We start from the raw sequence: 23,117 nt of genomic DNA on the forward strand, positions 1-23,117 counted from the left end.
ATAAATTGACTCCTTTTATTGACTGGCTCAATAACACCCAAGAACATCTTAGATTTACTAGTGAGTGCAAAATGAATGACTTGCCTTTCCTTGACGTGACCATTCATGCGGAGGATGGCACCTTGGGCACGATACTTTATTGGAAGCCCACAGAACACAACACCCTTCTACATTACTCGAGTCACCATCCAAGGGGCTTAAGAGATGGATTACCATATGGACAATTTGCTGACATTCTTGTGAACAAATTAATACACAGAGGCTACCCCCGAAGATTGGCTACCAGAGCCAAGAAGCGCGCCTGGAACAACCACCGGGAAAATCTACTGTTCCCAACACCAAGAAGACGACGACGAGGATCCCGTTCGTCTCAACCTTTGGTCCAGACAGTAACAAAATAAGTGCAATCATTAAAAAGAACTGGGGAGTGCTACGGTCTGATAAGCAATTCCAGGATCCCCCCCTTTTCTCAAATCAGCGTGGGAATAACATTGCCAATCACTTGGTGCATGCGATCACATGGCCAGATACCTCCAAAGATAAACACACCATCACATCAGCTTGGGGCCTTGCACCGATTCGAGGACATTGCAAATACCAGAGTTGTAGTGTATGTGAACTTACCTTTAACACCAAAGAGTTTCTTTACAATGGAATAAGTCACTAACTAAATTGCCATACTAACTGTAAATCTACAAATGTGATCTACGCCATTCGCTGCCCCTGCGATCTGCTATACATTTGTCAAACTACCCAAATGGTGAAACAGCGCATTATTCAACATAATAGTAGAATAAATTGCCAGGTTCTTACAGCACCCCTTGTACCTCATTTCATTGAGAACAGACATCAAGACATTGACCTGCGTTGGCAGGTGATTGAACATCTCAGACTCCCAATTAGAGGTGGTAGTATAACAATGCTTCTGAATCGAGCTGAGTGTAAATGGATTTCATTGGCAGACTCTGTAAACCGGGGCTTAAACACTCTGGATGAGTGGAATAGTACTGTGACTTCGTGAATGTCTGTTCCGGTACTCTCACTCTCTTCTGACCACTGTGAGTATGATTAATGCCTATATCAATACATCATGTTTTATGAGCCTAATGCTTTACTATATCTTTAATCATAATTGCTATTCCAACATCTGTGTTTTCCAAAACCCTTTAATGTTGCAATTGTTATACCATTGTTATACCATACATTGTCGTTTGCATGCACTGTCTCATGAGCTATGCCCCATTCACTGACGCGCATTCACCCCTTCACTTTCCATGTCCCTTCCCACCTTCCACGCCCCCTTCCCTCACATCATCCGCCCCCTTCACCAGTTACTTCCTGGTTAGATTCAGCAGTCCCAGGCCGCCACGAACCTCCGTGCAAGTCGGAACCCGCACTACTGATTCAGTCTCCTACAGCGCAAGATTTATTCAGGTAATTCCTCTCCTGAAATACCTAGCATCCGTTGAAATGTCCCGAAGCCCGTATCACTTGAAGCACACTCGGAATTTCCGCTCGTTCTGAAACAGGGTTTCTTCTTACAGACGCTGTACCGGCATCATTTAAAGAAACCTGAAATATCCCCATGACGGGTCACGACTCATCCGTATGCTGATCCTTCTGTAAGTTGTGCCTTCCGCTTTTTCTCTCCCCCACTCCCCCTCCCCCGCCTCCCGCTTCCACCTCCCCCGGTCTCCTGAATCTTGCTCTCCATTTTCGCAGGATCACCTGTATCTAAGGCTACCTCACGACTGGCAACTATTCAGTACCAGCGTTTTTCTTCATCTCAGGTATGCCAGCCTCACATGCCTGCATCTTAATCATGTAACTTCCCCACACCTCTACCTTAGGCCCCCTGTCCTTAGCTCACGCGCTGTTAAATTGCATGAGACCAATCACTACCTTCACGATTGCTACATAGGTCTGCTCCTTAAATAACTTGGTTCTTACGCATGTGATTGATAGTTTCTTCACCCGGCTCACACATCCGCCCTTATAGTAAGCCCTTCCTGTCCCATTGCCCGATTTCTTAAATTAAACTTTGTCCCCTTGCAGCACTCCATCAATTGTCAACCCTGTCCTGAAGAGGATCCCAAACCACTGAGGATCAAAACGCCATCGACACTGCAGCACAATTCTCTGGCGCATTAATTTTGGCTCATAACAGTGTTGCAATTTGAAATAATTTGAATTCATTTTTGAGCCTACCCTGTATATTTTTTGTCACTTTGCGCCGACCACGCTGTTCACCACATTCACTTGCGTCGTCACTTTCACTTTATTATCACCTTGTCACCAAGTGCCATTTGGGTTGTCACATGAATGCTTTCATGTACAGTGCTGCTTTACAACTGTATTCCCATTTGAAAAAACGGTGATTAACAAGCCTTTCATTAAGGAATTGAGACTCCTTGTTGTCCTTTGTCTGTAATGCTTGGTGAATACATACTTGAAATTGCTTTATCTGTTGGTACCTATTGGGACATTGTGTTCTATATATACCTTATACCCAGTCCCAGATTGATTTATGGGTTTCACTCCTGTTCTTCTTCGCTGAAGAAAGATTGTGAACAGGGGTGGGGAGGAGGCATTGCCATTATCTTAAAATAAGCTTTTAATTGCTGCATCACCTCTGATATCCTTCCTGACTGTGAGAATTTTCTTTTTCCATCTCACTATCCCCAACCCACACCTCCTCAGGTATTCATATATACTGCCCCCCTGTCCCCCTAGACAATTGTTCAAAATATTACCAGAAGTTGTTGCCAACCACTCATAATCTCCTTGCTTTTCAGATAAAGCTAAATGTTTGAGCCCCAGCCATAAACAGGGCACCTCCTAGACCCCATTTTCTCCAACTGCAGGAAACTTTCAGTAGGAGACTCAGTCCCAGTACCATGGTCTGACAACTTTTTGGTCCCCCTCTCTTGGGATCTGTTGAATCCCCTTCCTGCAACCAGCACAACCGGTAACTGGAAACCTTTTTGGTCAAACTTTCCTCTGGACTATTGGGGCAGATTTGCAAGCCCATTGCGCCTCCTTGTGCCGCCATTGCTTCACTTTTTTTGATGCAGCGATGGCACAAAGAATGCGCCCTATTTACAATGTGACACATCTAGGGAGATGTGGCACATAGTGAAGCCCTGCGTAACATTATACCTGCATCCGGTATAATGTATATAGGGAGGGTGTTCCAATGCAGGAAGGCCTCTTAAAAAATTGAACAAGATTTCACTTAGCCAATTTTTAGGATGCCACTGCATCATAACCTTACGCCTGCTTGAAGCAGGTGTAAGGAGTGATGCAGTACAGTAAGTTTAGACCTCAAATACAATGCTGGAGTTGCATCGTGCTTATGACACAACTCCAGCCATTTGTGACTTTTGGGCAAACAGATTTGTCAGAATCCCTGATGCATCTAATAATCCTTGCGCGATGGAGCACTGTATAGTAAATACAATCTATCCATGGTGGTTCAAGGACATTTGCCACTGGTGCAAGGAAACTGACGCATCTATGCAGATGCGTAAGTTCCATTTAAATCTTCTCCTTGGAATGCAGCCCAGAAAAATATCATACTTACCATAGATTCCAGCCATTCTGTCACAAATTACCAATTCAACCACTGGATCAACTCCTCCCTAGACCTCGTCATACCTAAGAAACACATCTTGCAAAAAACTAGGATAACCCCTCTCCGTTGTTCTCTAACAAGCTGCATAAGTACAAACAAATTTGCAAAAGACTTCAGAGGAAATGGATAAGAAACTATGACACAATAAGCAAACAGAAATGCAGGGACTCTACGTCAATCTATCAATCCAAAGTAAAGGAGGCACAAGCAATATACTGTGAGGAAAGAATCTACTCCACCTAAATTCCCCATGAAAAATCTTTAAGATCGCTAAGCATCTTCTAAAATGACCCGTAAGATATTTCCACACTGAAGGGTCAAACAATTTGTGTGATAAACCTGAAGAGGATATCTATAATTCCTTTCCCCCATGCTCCCTCTACTAAACCATGGATCATGGAACACTCCTTGTCGGTAAGCATTCCCTAAGGAAATCCACTTGTAGGGTATGGACACTCTAGTGAACACATATGCCTCAGTAAAGTTTGGCTCCCCTAATGACTCAGCACACACAAACCGTTTGTAAGGCTGGGGATACAGTCTTCCTGGTGCTTCTGAAGTTGATAAACTCATCCATCTTGACTGGACTAGTACCCCCACTGTATAAACAAGCCATGGTGAGGGCGCTATTAAAGAAACCCAACCTTAACCCTGATATACTTGGTAACTACTGCCCTATCTCCCTCCTTCCTGGGATCAGCAAAATGCTAGAAAAGCATGTTAACTCAGTAAGTCCTGCTTTTCTGGAATGTCACAACATACTTCATCCTGCACAAACTGAATTCCACCCTCAACAAAGGACTGAAACCGCATTACTTGCAGTGCTTGAAAATGACAAAAAGATAATCAACAAAGTTGGATCGATAGCTATCATCCTCCTTTTCCTCAAGGCCACTTTCAGCACTTTTAATTATGACAAAAAGATCCACAGACTAGGAAATGTCGGACTATCAGGCAGGGTCATCACCTCGCTACAGTCCTTTCTCAAGGACAGGAGCTAATAAGTCTTTGAAGCAGATAACTATTCAAACCAGATACCACTTGGCTATGGTATCCCTCAGGGTGCATCTCTGAGCATGAGGTCGTTCAATGTCTATTAGAGCCCTCTGCCACAGATTGTCCTCCTTTTTGGGATAGAATTTTTACCTATGCTGATAAAACCCAATCAGTGGTGGCCTTAAATCATCCAGGATTTTCCCCGTTCAGTCTAGTCCCTGCCTGGAGAGAGTCGCCAAATGGATGGAATCATCCTTCCTCATGCTGAATAGAGATAAACCAGAGCTCATGCTGCTTGGCAACTCACCCATTTCTGACATCTGCCCAGGATGGCCAAGCTATCTCGGATCCCCACCCATTCCCGAAAACCAAATCAAAAGTCTTAGCATGCGGCTAGATCAGTCTCTCACATCTGATCATCAAGGAAATAAACTGGCTGCATCCTGTTAGGGCTTCCTGCAGATGCTCTGCAAAGTTCTTCCGCTCCTCCCCTTCTTAGCAAGGAGACTCATGGTCCAAACCTTAATCCTCTCTCGCCTCAACTATGGAAATGCTTTGTACCTAGGATCCCCTAGAGTGATCACAAACAAAACTGCAAGTCATCCAGAACTGTGCAGCACATACAGTCCATATGATACCCGACAGCCACTCTGCAAGACATGCTCTGAAAATATTGCACTGCTTCCAATTTCCTGATAGAATAAAATTAAAGTCCTCAAGTCCCTCTGTATTGCTAACAAATCCTTCTGGAAGAACGGCCAACCATTCTCCAATCCATCATATCCCCCTATTACCCAAACAGATGCCTCCATTCATCCAGCCTCAACCTATATTCGGTTCCCAAAATCAATAGGATGAGAATTGGTGAACAGTCTTTCTACTTGACCTCTGCCGAGCTCTGGAACAATCTTCCATTCCACCTACATCCAGAACCCAATCTTTTTCCCTTCTGTAAACTTATGAAAATGTGTGCTAACATTAAATATCCATTATGCTGAAGATTGTATAAAAAGTAGTTTACTTGCAGCACAGCAAATAGACATCCACTTGTGTTGAAGGTCAGATGCAACTGCCTCAACCAAGAGGAACGATCCATTAGCACAATTCAGTAAGAACTTGGAATGTACATAGAAAATACAAAGATTGCATGCACTTAAAGTTACAGGAGCAAGCATGCAATAATTAACAGAGGTTGAATATAAATACATGAGATGTAACACATCCCCCCAATTACAGAAATAAAAAAGAGAAACAACTGAAGGGGTTAAACAAAATCATTAAACAATTTAGGAACCTTTTTGATGCGGGTGTCATATTTAACTCTTTATGCAACACATTCACTAGTTTGTTTATTACATTGGTCACTATGTTGATAGACCGCCTCTGTATGTACAGAAGTATGTGTGAACGATTGGATGGGACATTTAACAACCATTCTAGAATTCCATACTTTACTATCTTGATTAATTACACTGTTATTAAAAAAAATCTTTATTTGTATTGGCTTACCATATTTATTCTTACCTTTGATTACAAATCAGGTTTTAAAATTCTTACTCAGTGACTAATATTAAATGTATGTTCTTTTGTTTTCCATTTGTTGATATACCATAGCTTGGTTTTATTTTGTTTACATTCCACTCTCCTAGCAGTACACTGTACACATTCATCGTCCTCAAACAACCATTACATTTCCCTCTGAACCACCAGGGACAAACTACAGATGCTGACTTTCTACCGTTAAGTAATTTAAAAGGACTAATCTCAGTAATAGAATGTTGGGTAATGTAATACACCCACAAATGTTCTCTAAGAACATTCAACCAATTTTCTTTTAGTTTAATAGCATCATTGACAAAACCCTTAAGCACCCGGTTAAATGCTCAACCTGGCCATTCCCATGTGGTTCATAAAATATAGTGAACAACTGAGTAATATTACAACGTTTGAGAAAGTTACTCATCTCAGTCCAAACGAGTGGCACTCCATTAACCTAAACTAATATAGAGGGACATCCTTCATGTGTAAATACCTCCCTAAAGAAATTTACAACAGCACTAGTGGTCGCTTTTGGTACAAACTTTACTTCAGGCCATTTAGAATGGTAATTAATGATAACCAACCCAAAATGTGAACTTTTGAAAGGACCTTAAATGTCAAACTCAACGGTATGCCATAGTTCCATTGGGCAATCAACTGTTTTGAGAGGCGGAACATGTACTCTTAACATTTTTTCAGGAGAGCAACAGTCATGACACTCTCTAACAGTCTGGTCAATAAACCTATCCATGCCAGCCCACAAGAAATATGATCTAATTAATCTCTTCATTGCAGATATACCAGGATGAGGCATGTGTGCTAGCTTAAGAATACATTGTTGAATACCTTTTGGAGAAATACACTCACCATATTTAAAAATCAACTCTCCTTCACACCACAATTCGTCTGCAACATTATAAAAAGACAACAACTTTGAACTTACCTTATTCCTCTTAGGCCAACCTTCATTCACAAACTTCTTGGGATCACACCACTTGTCATCATTGTTTTGGCATTCTTCCCACTGCTGCTCTGTAATATCTTGGTACTGTGAGGGAATGATTTCAGAAATAGCAACCACAAAATCTAACTCTTTAACAACATTGATATTGCTGTAAACATCAACACACGGAAGACGAGACAGACAATCAGCAGTCACATTTTTCTTTCCAGGAAAGTACTCAACAGAGAAATTATACTCTTGAAGCCTTGAAGCTAAAATGGCAATTACGTTCCCCTCCCGTTGACAGGATATGTACCAGTGGCTAGTGGTCTGTCCTAAGTTAAAAATTCCTACCCCACACATAAATTCTATAGTGCTCAACTGCCAATACACACGCAATCAATTCTCTTTCAATAACCGCATATTTGCTTTCAGTTTCATTAAGAGTTCTTGAAGAAAAAGCAAAACTCCACTCCATCTTACCATCCCTTTGGATAACACACTGTCTAACCCATATAAACTGGCATCAACAGTTATAATGCATTCTTTCTTTGTGCGAAAAGGTTTTAATGTGGGCGCATTAATGATATCATTCTTAATAATTTCAAATTCTCTTTGTTGTTCCTTTCCCCACTCATAAATAACATTCTGTCTTAATAGCCACCTTAAAGGTTCCATTTTGGTGGCAACAATCTCAAAAAATTTACTGTAATACTCACACATGCCGTAGAATGATAATATTTGGTCCTTGTTTAAAGGATACGGGGCATTTAAGATGGCTTCCACATTAGATTTCTTGGGTATCAGACCTTCACCAGACCAAGTGTGCCCCAAATACTCCACAAAATATTTAAATAGTTTACGCTTGTGCGCCTTAAAGGTAAGGCCACAGTTCTCAATCCTCTTGCACAATTCATGTTCTATTTCATTTAACAGAAGTATCAATGTCTCTGAAAATGTTAAACATTCCCCTTTGGAAAACAGAGGCTACGGATGCCAACTCAAAGGCATTCATGTATACTGAAAAAGACCAAGAGGTGTAATAAATGCAGTGTATTTTTTTTTACTCATCTGAAAGTTCAATCTGATATTACGCAGATCTCAGGTCTAGTGTGGAAAATATTTACGCACCATTAAACAATGACACCAGCTCATGGATGTTAGAAAGGGGATGACAATCTATTACAATATTGGAATTTAACGCCCTCAAATCAACACACATGTGCAATTTTTGGTCAGGCTTGTGCACCAAAACAATGCGTGAAACCCACTCAGTCAATTCAATGGGCTCTTTGATATTTTCATCTAGTAAATCCTTGAGTATTTTTTTTAATTTATCCCTGATATTGATAGGTACACCCCTTAATGTGCCTAACATTTTCCTTTAATATAATTTTTTATGTGAAACAATATTTAATTTACCTAATTTATCACAAAAAACCTTGTTGTACTTGTTTACCAGTTTGGTTTCTCTTCCTAAATTATACATTTTTGTAATAATTGTGGCAATTTTTTCCATCGCTGAATCATCACACAAAGAAACTGAATCTTCTGCATGTGGGTTGAGAATTATGTGCAGTTTCCACTGGTCTCGTCAGCCTAAGATGTTTACTCCCTTGACAGCAATGCACAATTTGAAATGAGCACAATTTTCTTTCCAATATAGAGTTGCCTGGAAAAAAACCTCCATCTCAATTTTTGACCAATCAAACTTTCAGCATTAATATCAGGCTATTGTATATTATTATAATCACATATACTGTGTAACTTTTCTTTAAAATATTGCACAGTTATAATTGTCCAAGGTGAAGCAGAATCCACTAGGAGATCCAAATCAATACCTATAACTTGAAAAGTACGTTTGGGAGAATTCATGCAATTTACTTCTTGTGGTCCACTATGTCTAATTAAGACAACATAACCTTTGTTATGATACTGAGTTTCACTGATACTGGTAATTTTGTTGGTATCAGTATTGCTAGTGACAACACTTCATGTAGGGTTGTTGAAACATTTATCTCTGCTAGCATTGCTAAAACGGTCCATTCTACCACAAAATCTGCATTCCCTACTTATTGCAGGATATCCTTGAAAAGATGCTACATGGGATCTACTTCCACATCTGTAACACGCAATAAAGTTATTGGGGTAGTCATATTTCTTGTTAGAATTAAACTTAGATGAAAATTTACCTAGTGGAGCACTGAACTTCACTTCATTTTTTGATTTGACAACACAAACTTTCTCCTCTATAGTAGATTTGTCGGAATTAGGTTTAACAACATCCATCCATTTCTCTGAAAGTTCAGTAGATTTTGCTAATGAAATCACTTCTTCAAGTTTAGGGTCACCCATTACCCATAAATTTACTTGGATTTTTTTTTATTCTTGACATGTACAATGATCTGGTCAAGTATCATTTCACTCGTAATATTCCAAAATTACAATATAAACTTAAAGATTTCAAAGCTGTCAAAAAGTCATCAAAAACTCATCATCCTTTTGTGCACTGGTATAAAATTTCAATCTGTTTAGTGCAATATTGGATGTCATTTTAAATCTCTTTTCCAATCTGTATGGAGATTCCACTAAACATTCCAGTTTGTGGTGTAATTGGAGGTAATGCCCTGAAAATGACTTGACCTTCAGAACCAAGACAATGTAGTAATATACTCCTTTTCCTTTCTGCGCCCATGCGCACCATCTATGGCTTTCATATATGTAAATAATTCCTCTTCCATCTAGGTCAAGGTATTGCTGGTTCACGTTTGTTTTGAAGAAATTTAATAGGGGCTTCAAATTGCATTTTGTAAAAAATGGTGAGTTAATTTAACAGTCTGGTGGTTTATTTGTATTTACTATTGTTGTCTATTGAAAAGAATAGGTTTTATTGTGGTATCCATGAAGATATTGATTAATACTTGTATATGCAAAAAATAAAAAGACTTGTGTAATAGAACAAATCCTCATATATGATGTAGAACTTCATTATGTACGGAAGGATACACAGTGTAAATAATTATGCTTTAAAGAGGTGTACTGAAACAAAACACGCGTATAAGTTGTGTTCGAGTGCTGGTTGAAAACTTCTGGAAGAGTAGTAGCGGTTGCCAAGCAACAAAAGTAAACAAAATGGCAGGTGAAACGTTGCACGCACCAATCAGCGCAAGGACATCACTCGCTGATCGGCTGCGTGTTCTTAGAGACCTTCTGCTAGATGGTTTCGGAGCAGAGCGCTGGATGGCAGGATGACGCTGTGGAGTTCTACGATGAGGTAGGAGCAAGCGGTAAGATTTTGAAAGATGCGGGAAAGATAAAATCATACAGCGCAAATGCCAAAAGTCCAGTGTGTCAAATCCACAAACCAAAAGTATGGCGAATGAAAATCTAATTTAATTCAAATATGAGCCTCCTTTAAAAATACTTTTCAGCAATTCAATAGAGAGAGACACCAAAATAGGATGAAACATTTCCCGTGGGTTACACTCCACTCCCGTGCTGTATAAAGGCAGTAGCAATATTGTCGCCAAATTGTTAAATTTAAATATCCATGAGACAGAAGATTGTAGAAAAAGTAGTTTACTTGGAGCATGGCAAATAGACATTCACTTGTGTCGAAGGTCAGATGCAACTGTCTCAACCAAGAGCAACAATCTAATAACACAATTCAGTAAGAACTTGGAATGTACATAGAATATACACGGATCACATGCACCAAAAGATACAGGAGCAAGCGTGCAATAATTAACACTGCTTGAATATAACTACATGCAATGTAACAAAAGACCACTGGGGACCAAGAGGCAGTCACAGCACAAGTGGTGCGCAACCTGCACACGAGCAGGTACAGTCCTCTGGGATGACCCGAAAAGGTTGGAAAGTACTGACATAGAGGTACATAGTGAGCTCACCACCATGAGGATAATATACCTAGACTGAGCATACCTGAAGAGTAAGGTCATTTTCACACTTTTTTACTATTTTGGTCCTGAGGAAAGCCTAACTGATCCCTTCTGGGCACCCAAAGGCTGAAACATGTCGACCTTTTAAATGGACTAACAACAGTGTGGAAGACCCCTAACTCCCCTTCCATAGCACACTTAAAGAATTTAATTAGCCTGAACACAGACCGAATAAAAACCTCATTTTCTGGATACTCATGCTTTGTAAAACATTTTTCTCATTTATCAATCTACAGTCATTTTTTTTATCCCTACTGGTCTTACCAGTGGTTCACCTCCGGGTGGAGGAAGCATAACCACTAACCCAATGAAGATGCTACCATGTACCTTCAAAGACGGACAATCAAGATATACCACCACCCGAACCTTGGCACGTGATTGAGGGTTTGTTATTGGTACAGTGAAACAAATGTATAAAAACCCTGGTGACCCAGGACAAGTGATCCTTTCCCCTCTGATTTTTGAATTATGAATTAAAGAAGTTGAATTGATCATGACCACTTCCTTCTACCCCTTCTTGATTCTACAATGTTCCCAAACCCCACCTACTAAGCTGTTGTGACTTACTCTACCGGTCCGCTAGCACTGGCATGCCTTCTGGTAGCCATGCATTCTACTAATATCCATTAAATACTCCAACATTATCTAAGGGCAGGAGTGGAAGCTAGGCAGATGGGGGGATTTGGCACACAGAGTTTAAGCCATTAAAGATGCAGAACAGGGAAAGCAAAAAGAGAGTGGTAAGGGTAATGTTAGTAAATCTATGTTGAGGTGGTGTTACAGTGTCTGTTTTTTGTAAAGTATTTTTAAAGGAGGCTCATATTTGAATTAAATTGGATTTTTGAATTAAATTGGATTTTCATTCGCCATACTTTTGAAAACTTACATACTTTGTAATGACAACACTCTGTGAAAAATAGGATAGCATGAGATACTCAGGATGGTTATATACACTTAAGTGATAGGTTTTGTCAGTGTCCCATGGCTGTGGGAGAGAGGAGAGAAAAGGAATGGGGGATACAGCGGGTGCCAAGAGAGCCTTGGAATGCTTGTTTCTTTGCAACTCTTTGGGGGCAGGGGTGTGTCTCTAGGCCACCAAGACGTATGACAGATGATAAGTTGTCAATGTATGATGTGTATAATATTTATTTATTTAGAAGTTTTGTATAGCGCTAGCTGGACCCGAGGGAATCAGAGCACTTCACAGCATGTACAATTGTTAACAATATTGGGATAGACATAATCTGCAACTTACATACTTATGAGCATTATAGACATATATACAATACAGATCTTGTGACCGAACACAAGTTCAGAGATGACTGTTTTAGAAGACAACAAGGATATGTATGGTGTCAAACTATTTCCGTAGTCTCTTGTGATCATCTCATTATGTTCACAAGTGCTCCTGGAAGAGGGCTTTGAGTAGGATCTTGAATTTCAGGAAAGAGTTGGTCATTCTGATGTGGGGGGATGGAGTTCCAGATCTTAGGTACATTTCCCGCAAAAGATTTAGTTGCGGTTTTGTGTTTCAGAGATTTCAGTGGGATGAGTAGTAGAGTGTTGGAACTTCTGATATTCCTGCACTGGCCGGCCCTTTTGAGTTTGGTTCGCCTGTGTGAAGGGCTTTAAGTGTAAGGCATGCTGTTCGGAAGCTGGCTCGCTGTGCAATTGGGAGCCAATTAAGTTGCTTGAGTGCAAGAGATTTGTGGAAGAATTCCTTAGTTCCTGTGACCATTCTTGCTGCGGCATTGAAGGTAATTTTTATGAGACCTAGGTGATATTTTGCTGTCCCATTCAAGGCTGCGATTCCATAGTCAATTGTGGAGAACACCAGTGATTGGGTGGGCTCTAGAAGGTCTTTTGGGAGAAGGAAGGGTTCTATTTTGTATAGAAGTTTCAGATTGAGACACGCACTTTTGGTGGATCTTGCAATGTGTTTTTTCTTGTCCAGTTTGGGGTCTACGGTGATACTTAGAGATTTCACCGAGTCTGTTGGCATGAGGGCGCCATTGAAGGCGTCAATGGCTTTGAGCCATTCCTCTATTTATTACTTTTGGTCTCTGTTGCAGATGAGAAGTACTTCTGTATTCTCTTGATTAAGTTTAAGGTGGTTCATTGATGAGCCATTGATGGACATCTTTGAGTGTGACATTTAGTCTGTGTATGTCATCAATAGATGAGGTTTCCAGATAAAGCTGTGTATCATCCTCATAAAGTTGGAAGGAGATGTTGGAATTCCTGAGTAGTGTGGTGAGGGGTTCGTATGTAGATGTTGAAAAGTTGGAGGGAGAGTGCTGACCCTTGTGGAACACCTCTGTTGATGGAAAGAGGGTCGGATTCAAAGTTTCAAATGTTTATTCTTTGCGAGCGTTAGTGTAGAAAGGAGGAGAACCAGTTTAGGACCATCATTTCAATGCCTGCTCTTTAAGGGAGGACTTTGAGGAGCAAGGTGTGATCAACTTTATCGAAAATTGTTGATAAGTCTAGGAGAATGAGAATGCAGCATTGGTCTGAGTCAGGTAACTTGTGTAGATCGTCTATGACATTTAGAACTGCGGTTTTGGTGCTGCAACCCTTTCTGAATCCTGATTGTTGTGGGTATAGGAGCTTGATCATCTCCAAGTGTTGGGTTAACTGTGGAAGAACACATCTTTCCAGAATTTAAGATAAAAGGTGGGAAAGGAAAGGAGGGTGTCTACCCTAAGAGAGGTGAACACGTGTAAGAACATAGATGTGAGCAGGTATAGCTATATTACCAGAACCATGGCCATAAATACTTCCGCAAACAGGAGCTTTAAATCAATATGAACATCAACATTGTGGTGCCCTGATAGATCTAAACTCCACAAACCAATGTCCCACGGGGATCATGAAAATTACTGTCTGCGATAACAGGTAGAACAGACCATGTAGGGAGCATCATGCCGTAAAGGGGCACTGGCAGGTAGATGTGATGTAAGTACATAGTTAAAGGTAATAATCGCATGTTTCTCATTGTGCTAACGGCCATGGTCTGCCACAGTCAGATACCCTGGGGAGCATGTGAACTCAAGCTGTTCCTCAAATGTAACTGAGCTAGTTCTGCTATAGTCACATTTAGAAGAGCTTCTCTGTGATTGGTCAGGTTGACTGCTCTGGCGGGGTTATAGCTCCACTGTTTGTGCAGCTTTAACCCTTTCTTGAGATAGGAGGTTGTGGTTTTCATGGCACACAGGGCCAGGCAGTCTTTTTGTTGGAGTCAAGGAAATATCTGGAGCGATAATCCAAAGCTATCCACATGGTGTAGAGTTCAAGAAAGCCATATTTCATGTTCATATTTTCAGCAGCAGGAAAATGGCTTGGAACACCTTCCTTTTAGTGATGGTCTCTGATGAAAAGTCTACTGTGATGTTACCCTCTATATTAAGAAGGGTTTGGGCATGATGTAGAAAACAGGCTTTCAGTAGAGTAAGTCTGGTGGAGCACACAGTAGAGGAGTGAGTAGTATAAGACCAAATTCTATTTTCCCTCTGAATGTCCAGCTGGGGTTAAAAGACAGACCACTGATGCATGGGATAAAAAAAAACGTGTGGATGTCATTGCATTCTAGACATTTTGGTATTCTATAATAGTGGATGTTTAGGTTGGGCGGCCAGTCTTTCACGTCAAATTATATTTGAGGGATATTGTCCATTTCCAGTACCTCCAGGTCTTCTGTGGTGACTGGCCATTATGTCCACTTGGGCTTAATAAAGCCTATGCTGCCCTATATGGTCTTGATGTCATCATAATATCAGTTATCTTCAGGCCTATGGAGATAACTAGAGAAAGTAAGTTTTTCAAGTATGGTGTCTTGTTTTTTTCCGGTGATGGTGATGCAGAGGCTGATTTCTTACAGTCTCCCCACTACACCCTTGAATATTAGCTAGTGAGAGGATTTATATGAGAACATTGTGTCAGGATCCGGGTTTAGTAACAGATGTAAAGAAGGCAAGGCCCAGGTGCACAGGGATGTGATACAGGTGGAAGACAGCAATAACTGCCCAGTCCAGGTGGGGTTAGACAGTGTAGTTGCCCAGCAGCTCCCCACTGCAGGAAAGTGTGAATAGGCTAGGCCAAGACAAGTAGTACAGTGGTGTCAACAAATAAAGGTCAGGTCCTGATACTCCAGTGGGTTGGCCCATAAAAAAGGAGCAGGAAGGAGACGAACAATGGGCTAAGCTGAATCCCATTCATTGGCAGGAGATCCAGGCATTGGTGAGAGTGCCCAAGGTCCAACAGTCTCTGAGAGGGGTGGGGGCAAACGTATAGACTAGGGTTGAGTCATCAGTAGGATGGCCCATAAAACAAGCTATGGCATAGCCAATATGTCTCACTATTGCGACCTAATAAGTATTTCGTTATGCAGCACAATATCCTTAGTGAAACAACATCAACTATTGCATGGCTAAACTTATAAGGTTCCAAAGGCGAGACCTATTGGCTATGCCAATGCTTTTTTTTACTATAGACGCCAGCGAGTATTAAACAACAGAGTGGGATAAGTCCAGTGGCCAGAGCATCTCATTATAAAAATACCCCAGAAATAATACACAGTGAAATAATGGTTCAGTGCCAAGATTAGACAAGAATATTTCCTATACAAATCCACAGAAATTAACCTAAAAACATCAATTGCAATGCAGCATTAAAAATATATTGAATGGTGTCAAGCAAAGCAATGCACTATTCCTGGCCTCATTAAGGTGTCCCCATTGATGAGGCAAGGGCTCAGGCTTCGATCGTTACCCTTATCTGGTTATGGGGGTTTAGTAAGATTTCATAACATCTGGCAGGCAGGGAGAGCTGAAACAGAGTCAGTCACAAGTCAGGCTGCGGCTATCATCCAACTGTCCCTGCCCTAGCCCTACTTGCCCATGGGAGACACTTGCCTGCTGTGAAATCTCCTGATTTCCTAGCAGGCTAGTAGGACTCTGGCACCAACGCGATCTCTGGAGAGTGCCTTTGTGAGGTGCAAGGTGCCTGGAGAGCACAGTCCATGTCCCGCAGCCAGGAGGGGAGGTTCTGCTTGGAGGTAGCGAGCAGAGGGAAGGGGAAGCAGCCTGAGAGTGTAGCGATTAGAAAGCTCTTAAAAGCCCCTGTGCAGCAATACTAGTTACCCAGATAAACAAGAAAGCCTTCCCAAATGTGATTCATTGTTCTAAATTAGCAGGGTGAAACTGTGCTTTCTATTTCAGCGCATAATGTTGAGGGAAATGGACCCTCTTAATATGCTGGAGTCGAGCACTACACGGAGGCATTTATAACTCAAGTGCAAAGTTTTACTCAGACATTTTAAATAGAGATGAAACTACCGTCTCCCTATCCATTTATACGACAGCCCATGCTTGTAGAACTGACTTCAGTGAAATGCATTTATTTTTCAGAAGTGTGTATAGCACTGCATGTTGTCTGTTATTTTGGATATATCATTTACAGGCTGTACAGCCGAAAGGTCTTAATGAAAGACTTGAATTTAGTTGCCATTTATGATTTATTGATACCCGTATTTACATGATCTCTCCAATAAGCTGTGGACATTATCTTTGCTGTTCAATGCATTGCTCTATAGTATGCCCGTTTGCTTTTAACTTCAGGACTTTGCCTATTTTATGTTCATTCACGCTCTGTTGTCACCCCTTCCAATGAATTACCAGGATGTTTCATTTCCCTTTATGTACACTTCTTCGATACCGTAGTTCACCACATTTTTCCTTCTTTTCTTCTTTCTTTTTTTATTTTTATTGTAATTCATTTTTTCAATTTTCACTTTTGTAATTCCGTCTGCTTGCGGAGTTACTTAATTACATCATCTTTAGTTTCACACGCGGGGTTTGCCCTCACAGTCAATAATGTCTCACTATCTTTTGGTAGCGGATCCTAAGCGGCCCGGTTGTCTTTTCACCATGTTTACTAATCTTTCCGATTCATCTGTACTCACCTTGCATGCGTGGCGTCTTCCGGGTTCGCCACTCCGTCCTGGACCTGTGTCGCGCCACCTCCACCCTGTTACTGGCGTTCACTTTCATCCACTTTTCTACAATTCTCGGGTAAGATGCTGGTCACGCGAACCTCTTCACACACAGCTCGGGCACTTTTATGTTTATATTTCGAGCACTGTATATATTTCCACGCACTTCACCATAGTCACGTTATGTCAGGTGCTCCTGAATTTTACTGGTATTCCATACTTTACTACCCTTTCCTTCATCAACCCTAATCTCCTATTCTATATTATGGTAGCACACACACTGTCCTTAATACCTTCTATTCGATTTTATCGTTTTTTGACCCTTTTACCTATGGGACCTAAACCGGTCATATTGCATTTTAAATTCATCACAGTCCTGGGTTAGCTACATCTTTAGTGTATGCATGTATTTCCTTTAAGTACACCAGTTTTTTGTAGCTCCTGAGTATCAGTACAGTTATTTATATCCCCCTCTTTACTTTCAAGAAGCGGGCGTTTGCGCGAAATGCATTGGGGATTTAACACTTGTGGATGTTGATGTATATATCGACCATGGATAATTAATTATGGATTCTACTTCATGATCTTGTCATATGGAATAAATATGATGATAACATTTGGAAATTGTTGAACAATCCTTACAATTCAATTGAGTAAAGAATCAATTCCATTTTGGAGTATTTGTGTTTACTGATATAGCACTATCCGTGCCCAAGAGTGCTTCGGGTTATTCTTACACACTGTAAGATTTCTCAGACTATTGGATTACAGCACCTCAGGATCCAGGAGGTGAACACCCGGCCCACCTATAAGATTATAAACTTTTCTACTATCAAGAATATTCAAATATACTTTGGAGTGCAGCGGTTTATACACTTATTGTTGATACTCCAGTGAACTAAGGCCTCAGGGTCACAGTGGCTACGGAGGTTGTCACAACTTGTCAGAGCACTTTATATGGCTCAAAGCATGCACAGATGTCCGCAAAGGCATTTTCCCACTAGGGGAGTAAGCAGGAACGGCTAGGTATAGAAGGAGGGACCATGTTGTACTCCGAGTCTTCCAGAGCATCACAGAGTGGGGCCATCTATGGCTGTAAAGTGACTAAGTCCCACCTAATCAATATAAATCCAGAGAAATGTTTTTCATATTATTTGTTGTTGTCCTCCCTGTTACGGTAAGAGATAATACGATACAAAAGTAAATGGAAAACTATATAATTTGTTCGGTCTCTGCAATTCTTACATTTTTGCTGTGACAACTGCTCCATCATACAGTATAGCACAAGGGACTATACCACACAAGATCAAGACTCTTCAGAATAATGAGACGCTACAGTACATAATACATGGCAGGTGACCTGAATGAGGATAATACAGCTTCCCTAACACCAGTGGTGCACTCTTGCTAGCACAGCAAGCTGTCTACTCACCATGGCAGTTTCTGAAATTCACCACTGGACACAGTCTCAACAGACAGCCATTAACAATACCAAGAAAAGGACCAATACCTACATTGTCATCATGTGTTTTCTGTCTCATCTATTTTAGGGGATGAGTTCTCCCAGGTGATTCCATAAATGTATGGCTGCTGTGCAACTTCGCTAGGGTGCACAGTCCAGTTACTCTCGAACAAATGTCATGTTGTAGCCACAGGGATCACAGGAGTGCATTGTTCTTGCTGTAACCCCCACAGAAAGAAAGGTGGTTCATATTTATTCTCACTTTTCAACACTGGTTGTCTAGAGGATAACAGTATGATGAACCACAAGGATGGATATTGTTGTGATCTCACACTGATGGCTGATCACCAAAGTGAGGTAGCATAAAAAGATATACAAATGAAAATAAAGAGATTTTTTTCTGTCATGAAGGAGGTACAGATCATTACAACATTTACAGAAACACAAGTGAGCATTCATGGGCTTTGGAAATCAGTTGAATTAACATGTAATGTGTTCAAGACTTAGTGTAAAAGAAAAAAGTAAACAAAGATGTTTAAAATGGTAAAAAAAAACAATGATTCCTTAGATAATCTACATAAAATAATGTGGGTCTTTGATATTTATTGTTGACAATGTACAGTTAGAATTGTTAATTACCAGTTAGGCCAACAGTGTACTTGTTCCATATAGTGCTCATAATTCCCACCATAAGGACAATTATAAACCTGTTGTGACAGTCACAATTCAGCCTAGAATCCAAGAGCCTGGAAAAACTACCAGTGAGTGTATATGAGTGACCAATCTGAGATCTTGGAAACTTTGGGCAAGGATTGGCATGATTTCTTTCCTAGATGGAGAAAAAATTATAAAGCAGCATTTTAATGACTGATTATTGTCATTGTGTTTTTTTCATAGGTGGCAAATTGAAACCGTATAGCCTGAAAGCTTGTGTTTCTCGAGATTACTGTGAAATATTCTACCAAGTGGCCACCCAACTCTATAATGATGAATTACTGTGCGTTCCTGCCAAAACGATGTGAGACCATTATTCACACCTCAGATGAAATCCCACCCCGGATTAGTAAAAGTCAGAAAAAACATTCCTAAAGCTCTACTAGTACCTGCAATGAAGAGGAACATTGTAATAATGAAGCAGATGTACTCATGTCAGTCTCCCTGGGATACAGAATGCAAGAAGGCAATGTGCATAGTGCTGTTTATGCTGCCATGTTGTTTATGTTCCACTGGTCTTTATATTCAGCCATCTAAATCAACTGGTTATTTCAGAGGGAATCCTCCCCTTGATGCACTAAGAGATTGAAGCCCTGGCACAGCAAACACCCAAAGATACTGGCTTGAGATCAGATGGGATGCTCCTTCTTATAGGATACTAAAGCTGACTTAATGTGTAACCATAGAGGAAACTGAATTCAAGTGTTAACTCTCTAACTGAAATAGTATTACCTGAATTATGGTGGTTTTGGCCATACTTATCCTGCCAATTAATGTAAATGCAGATTGCATGCCAACTCCCTGTGTTGACATGTGATACACAAATAGTGAAACACACTGCTGCATGCTCAAATACTAGCTGATTTTGAATGTCTGACTCCATCAGTTTTATAACTTCCTTTTCACCACTAATCTCACTTCAATTATAAACAAATCTGTACCAAAACCAGATAGAAAAGGTTTACCCTCTGAGAAGCACTGGAAGTTTCGGATCAATATATCAATAATCAGCCAATAGGGACTGTTCTTAAGTTCATCCTTCACCTTCTCCACATTGAAGACAATCAGTGACTACTCTCAGGACACTCCCAACTGTCTAATTGTCTTCTGCCAGTGAGACCTTACCAGGTACTCAAAGACATCCTGCTTTGTTCCTCTTTCTTCGACTTAGAGGTGAACATCTCTTTGAATATCGGGTCATGTAAAATATCTTCCACATATTGTTGATGATGTCAAAACAAAAGAACTCAGAGTTATGAGTTCATATCCTTGATTTTAATGCACTCTGTAATCCTGGAATTGATCTGCTTTGTGCTGTAGCAAAACCCATAGCATAAAACGTACACACCTGCTTCATACTTTACATTGATTAAATTGGTTGACACCGCTGTTATTATGGGTCTGTGTTTTTATGGATAGTTATTGGTTGAATTTTCAATAACAGAGGTGATGTGAAAGGAATTATAGTTAATAGACACCTAAATAGAAGAGTTTATATTAAATACAGGATAAAATATCAATGCTATTAATGCCATGCCCGAAACGGAATGAAGACCCAGAGTCCTGTATGAGACCACTGATGAAAGTCTCATTGTCATCGAACCACAATGGATGCCATGACTGGCATCACTGTGAAGTCCAATGGAAGATGGGTTGCAACAAAGTTGAGATCAGGAGTCTCTCAGATGTATATGGTGGAATTTGGGTTTGCCATGAACTTGACAGTCTAAGCAATCCTAACAGTGTGCAACAAGTGAGTCCCTGTTTGGAATTCTGGGTCTACTGTTAGCTGATTGAGCCTTAACATTTTGATTCTAGTCTCTTAATTAAGTTGTTAAAACATATCTTAAATCTCTTTGTCGCGATTTAGGATAACATAAGAATATACTAGGTCTGATTGTGATCCAGATGTCTCATGACAATGTTCTCATATATATTCGGACAGGAGCCTCCCTTAGGTTTCAGAGTCTTCAAATATCAGGAAGGTGGGAAAATATTACTAAATATAAGTGGCATAAGAATATCAACTAACCATGCACGCTATTCCACTATGACCTCTAGCTGACCTTTGATACTGTTGATGAACTTTGATAAACTTTTCTTCGTACATTGGCATTTGCATAAAGGAAATCCTCATCTCCTTTCTACCCAATATGCATCAATTCATTCAAATGGACTCTCTAGATTACAGTCCTCACTGTCAAATATGGAGCACTCCTAGGGTTACTTTAAATCACAATATTATTTAATCTGATCGTGGAGGCCTTAGAGTATTACTCTCCAACACGTTATTTGTACACATATGTGATGCAACTATAGCTTGAGTTAGCATCAGCAGCTGATATAAGATATTACCTGGGCCATCATTTCATTGTGGAAATTCACAGTTTATAACATATTTCTACCAAGGCTGACACATCATTTGAGGAAAAACTGCAACACTGCACACTTTCCTAACTACATGCAGCAATATCCTTCCCTCTCTACAAGAGTCACATCCCTTGGTCTGTATATCTACCTAAGCCTTTCATTCAAGAGGGAGAAGAGAAGCTCCGGACTGTAAGTGTCACTTGGTTTCATGCCCTACATCCATCTTCTCAATAGATACTTTCATGTGAACACAGGACGATCTCATGCACACTTGTTTCCTCCTCCCACATTTACTAATCCAAAATAGGTGTTCCATATTGAGACCTATCTGATAACTCTCCCCTAACCCTCACACACATGGCAATCTACCAATGATGTGCATACAATGTGCATCTCTTTGTCTTTTCTTATCCTTACAAACAAACGCAACTTCCTGGATAAAAAAGGCACCTTATGTAGCATAATCTTATCCACATGCAGCAATCACTGCTTCTACTGGAGGTTCACTACACAAATGAAAAAGGGAAATAGTTATATTTCCTTTATTTCTATTCTTTTTCCAATGGTTATTGGAGGTGAATAGATTGATATGTAATGATGTTGTTGTTTACCTCATTTCAAATCATAGATCCAGGAAATATGATTCTGGTCTTACATCTTGAAGAAAACATGCAGTCTATTATGTCAAACTTGAGAATGAGGGTGTTGGCATGCCCTGTGAGGCCACCAACAGCTTTCTAATTTGTACATCTCTAAATAAATCCAAAGTGGGTACTTAGTACATTAAAAAGGTGGTAACATTATAATGGTCATAACAACTACACATGATAAATAGGCTGAACTGCATCAACAGATCGGGTACCTTGTGATATTGCCCAGGCTCATGAAGCCCCACCGCTGGAGATGACTAGGGTGGAATTTACATCACATGCTCTCTGTAAGAGAGTCCTCCATCAAGAAGAGGTGCTGTTAAAAATCAGGATTAGAGTGACAAGGATGGAACCTCTTTGCTTTGCAACTATATCCTGCAATACATACACAAGCAGCTGGATGTCCACAGTGAGGGGGGATGGTTATTGCCTGATTGAGAAGTAACAGTAGCATATAAAAATGAACAGGGGTAAAAATGTAATATCCAGCAAAAGTCAAGGAATATATGGCTTCAGTGAAGTTATTTTTACAAATGTAGGAGACCAAAAGATAGTGGCTAAAGTGATCAGGGCTTTAGGTGGTATAGCTTTTAAAGTATTGTTAATGGTCACAAAAGCAGGGTCAATTAAACTTAAATAATAAAAAGGAGAGTTTCCTACAATGTTTTATAATGAAACTATGCTCTTTCTTTAATTTTTGCTGAATGATACTCCTTCCTTAATGGTGATATTGGTGAATGCTTAATTAGATTGGACATTATAATGCCTTTTTAACATCTGTCATTGCAGAGATTTTCTCAATGGTGTGGGATCATTATTTTTTTTACATTGCTCACCACCAAGATTTTGTGGCGG

The 23,117-nt window shown here is 40.3% G+C and overlaps 1 protein-coding gene across 1 annotated transcript in view; it reads left to right on the forward strand.

The window, feature by feature from the left end:
* LOC147725197 (phospholipase A2 inhibitor and Ly6/PLAUR domain-containing protein-like) overlaps positions 1-19,862 on the forward strand; it is an 85,702-nt gene extending 65,840 nt beyond the window's left edge. The window contains exon 5 of the mRNA XM_086918195.1: positions 19,426-19,862. Coding sequence (XP_086774321.1) covers positions 19,426-19,550 — 125 coding nt within the window. The 3' untranslated portion in view covers positions 19,551-19,862. The remainder of the gene's footprint in view (positions 1-19,425) is intronic.
* The last annotated feature ends 3,255 nt before the right edge of the window (positions 19,863-23,117 follow it).

Source organism: Lissotriton vulgaris, chromosome 4_1 (assembly GCF_964263255.1).
Source record: "Lissotriton vulgaris chromosome 4_1, aLisVul1.2, whole genome shotgun sequence".
NCBI lineage: Eukaryota > Metazoa > Chordata > Amphibia > Caudata > Salamandridae > Lissotriton > Lissotriton vulgaris.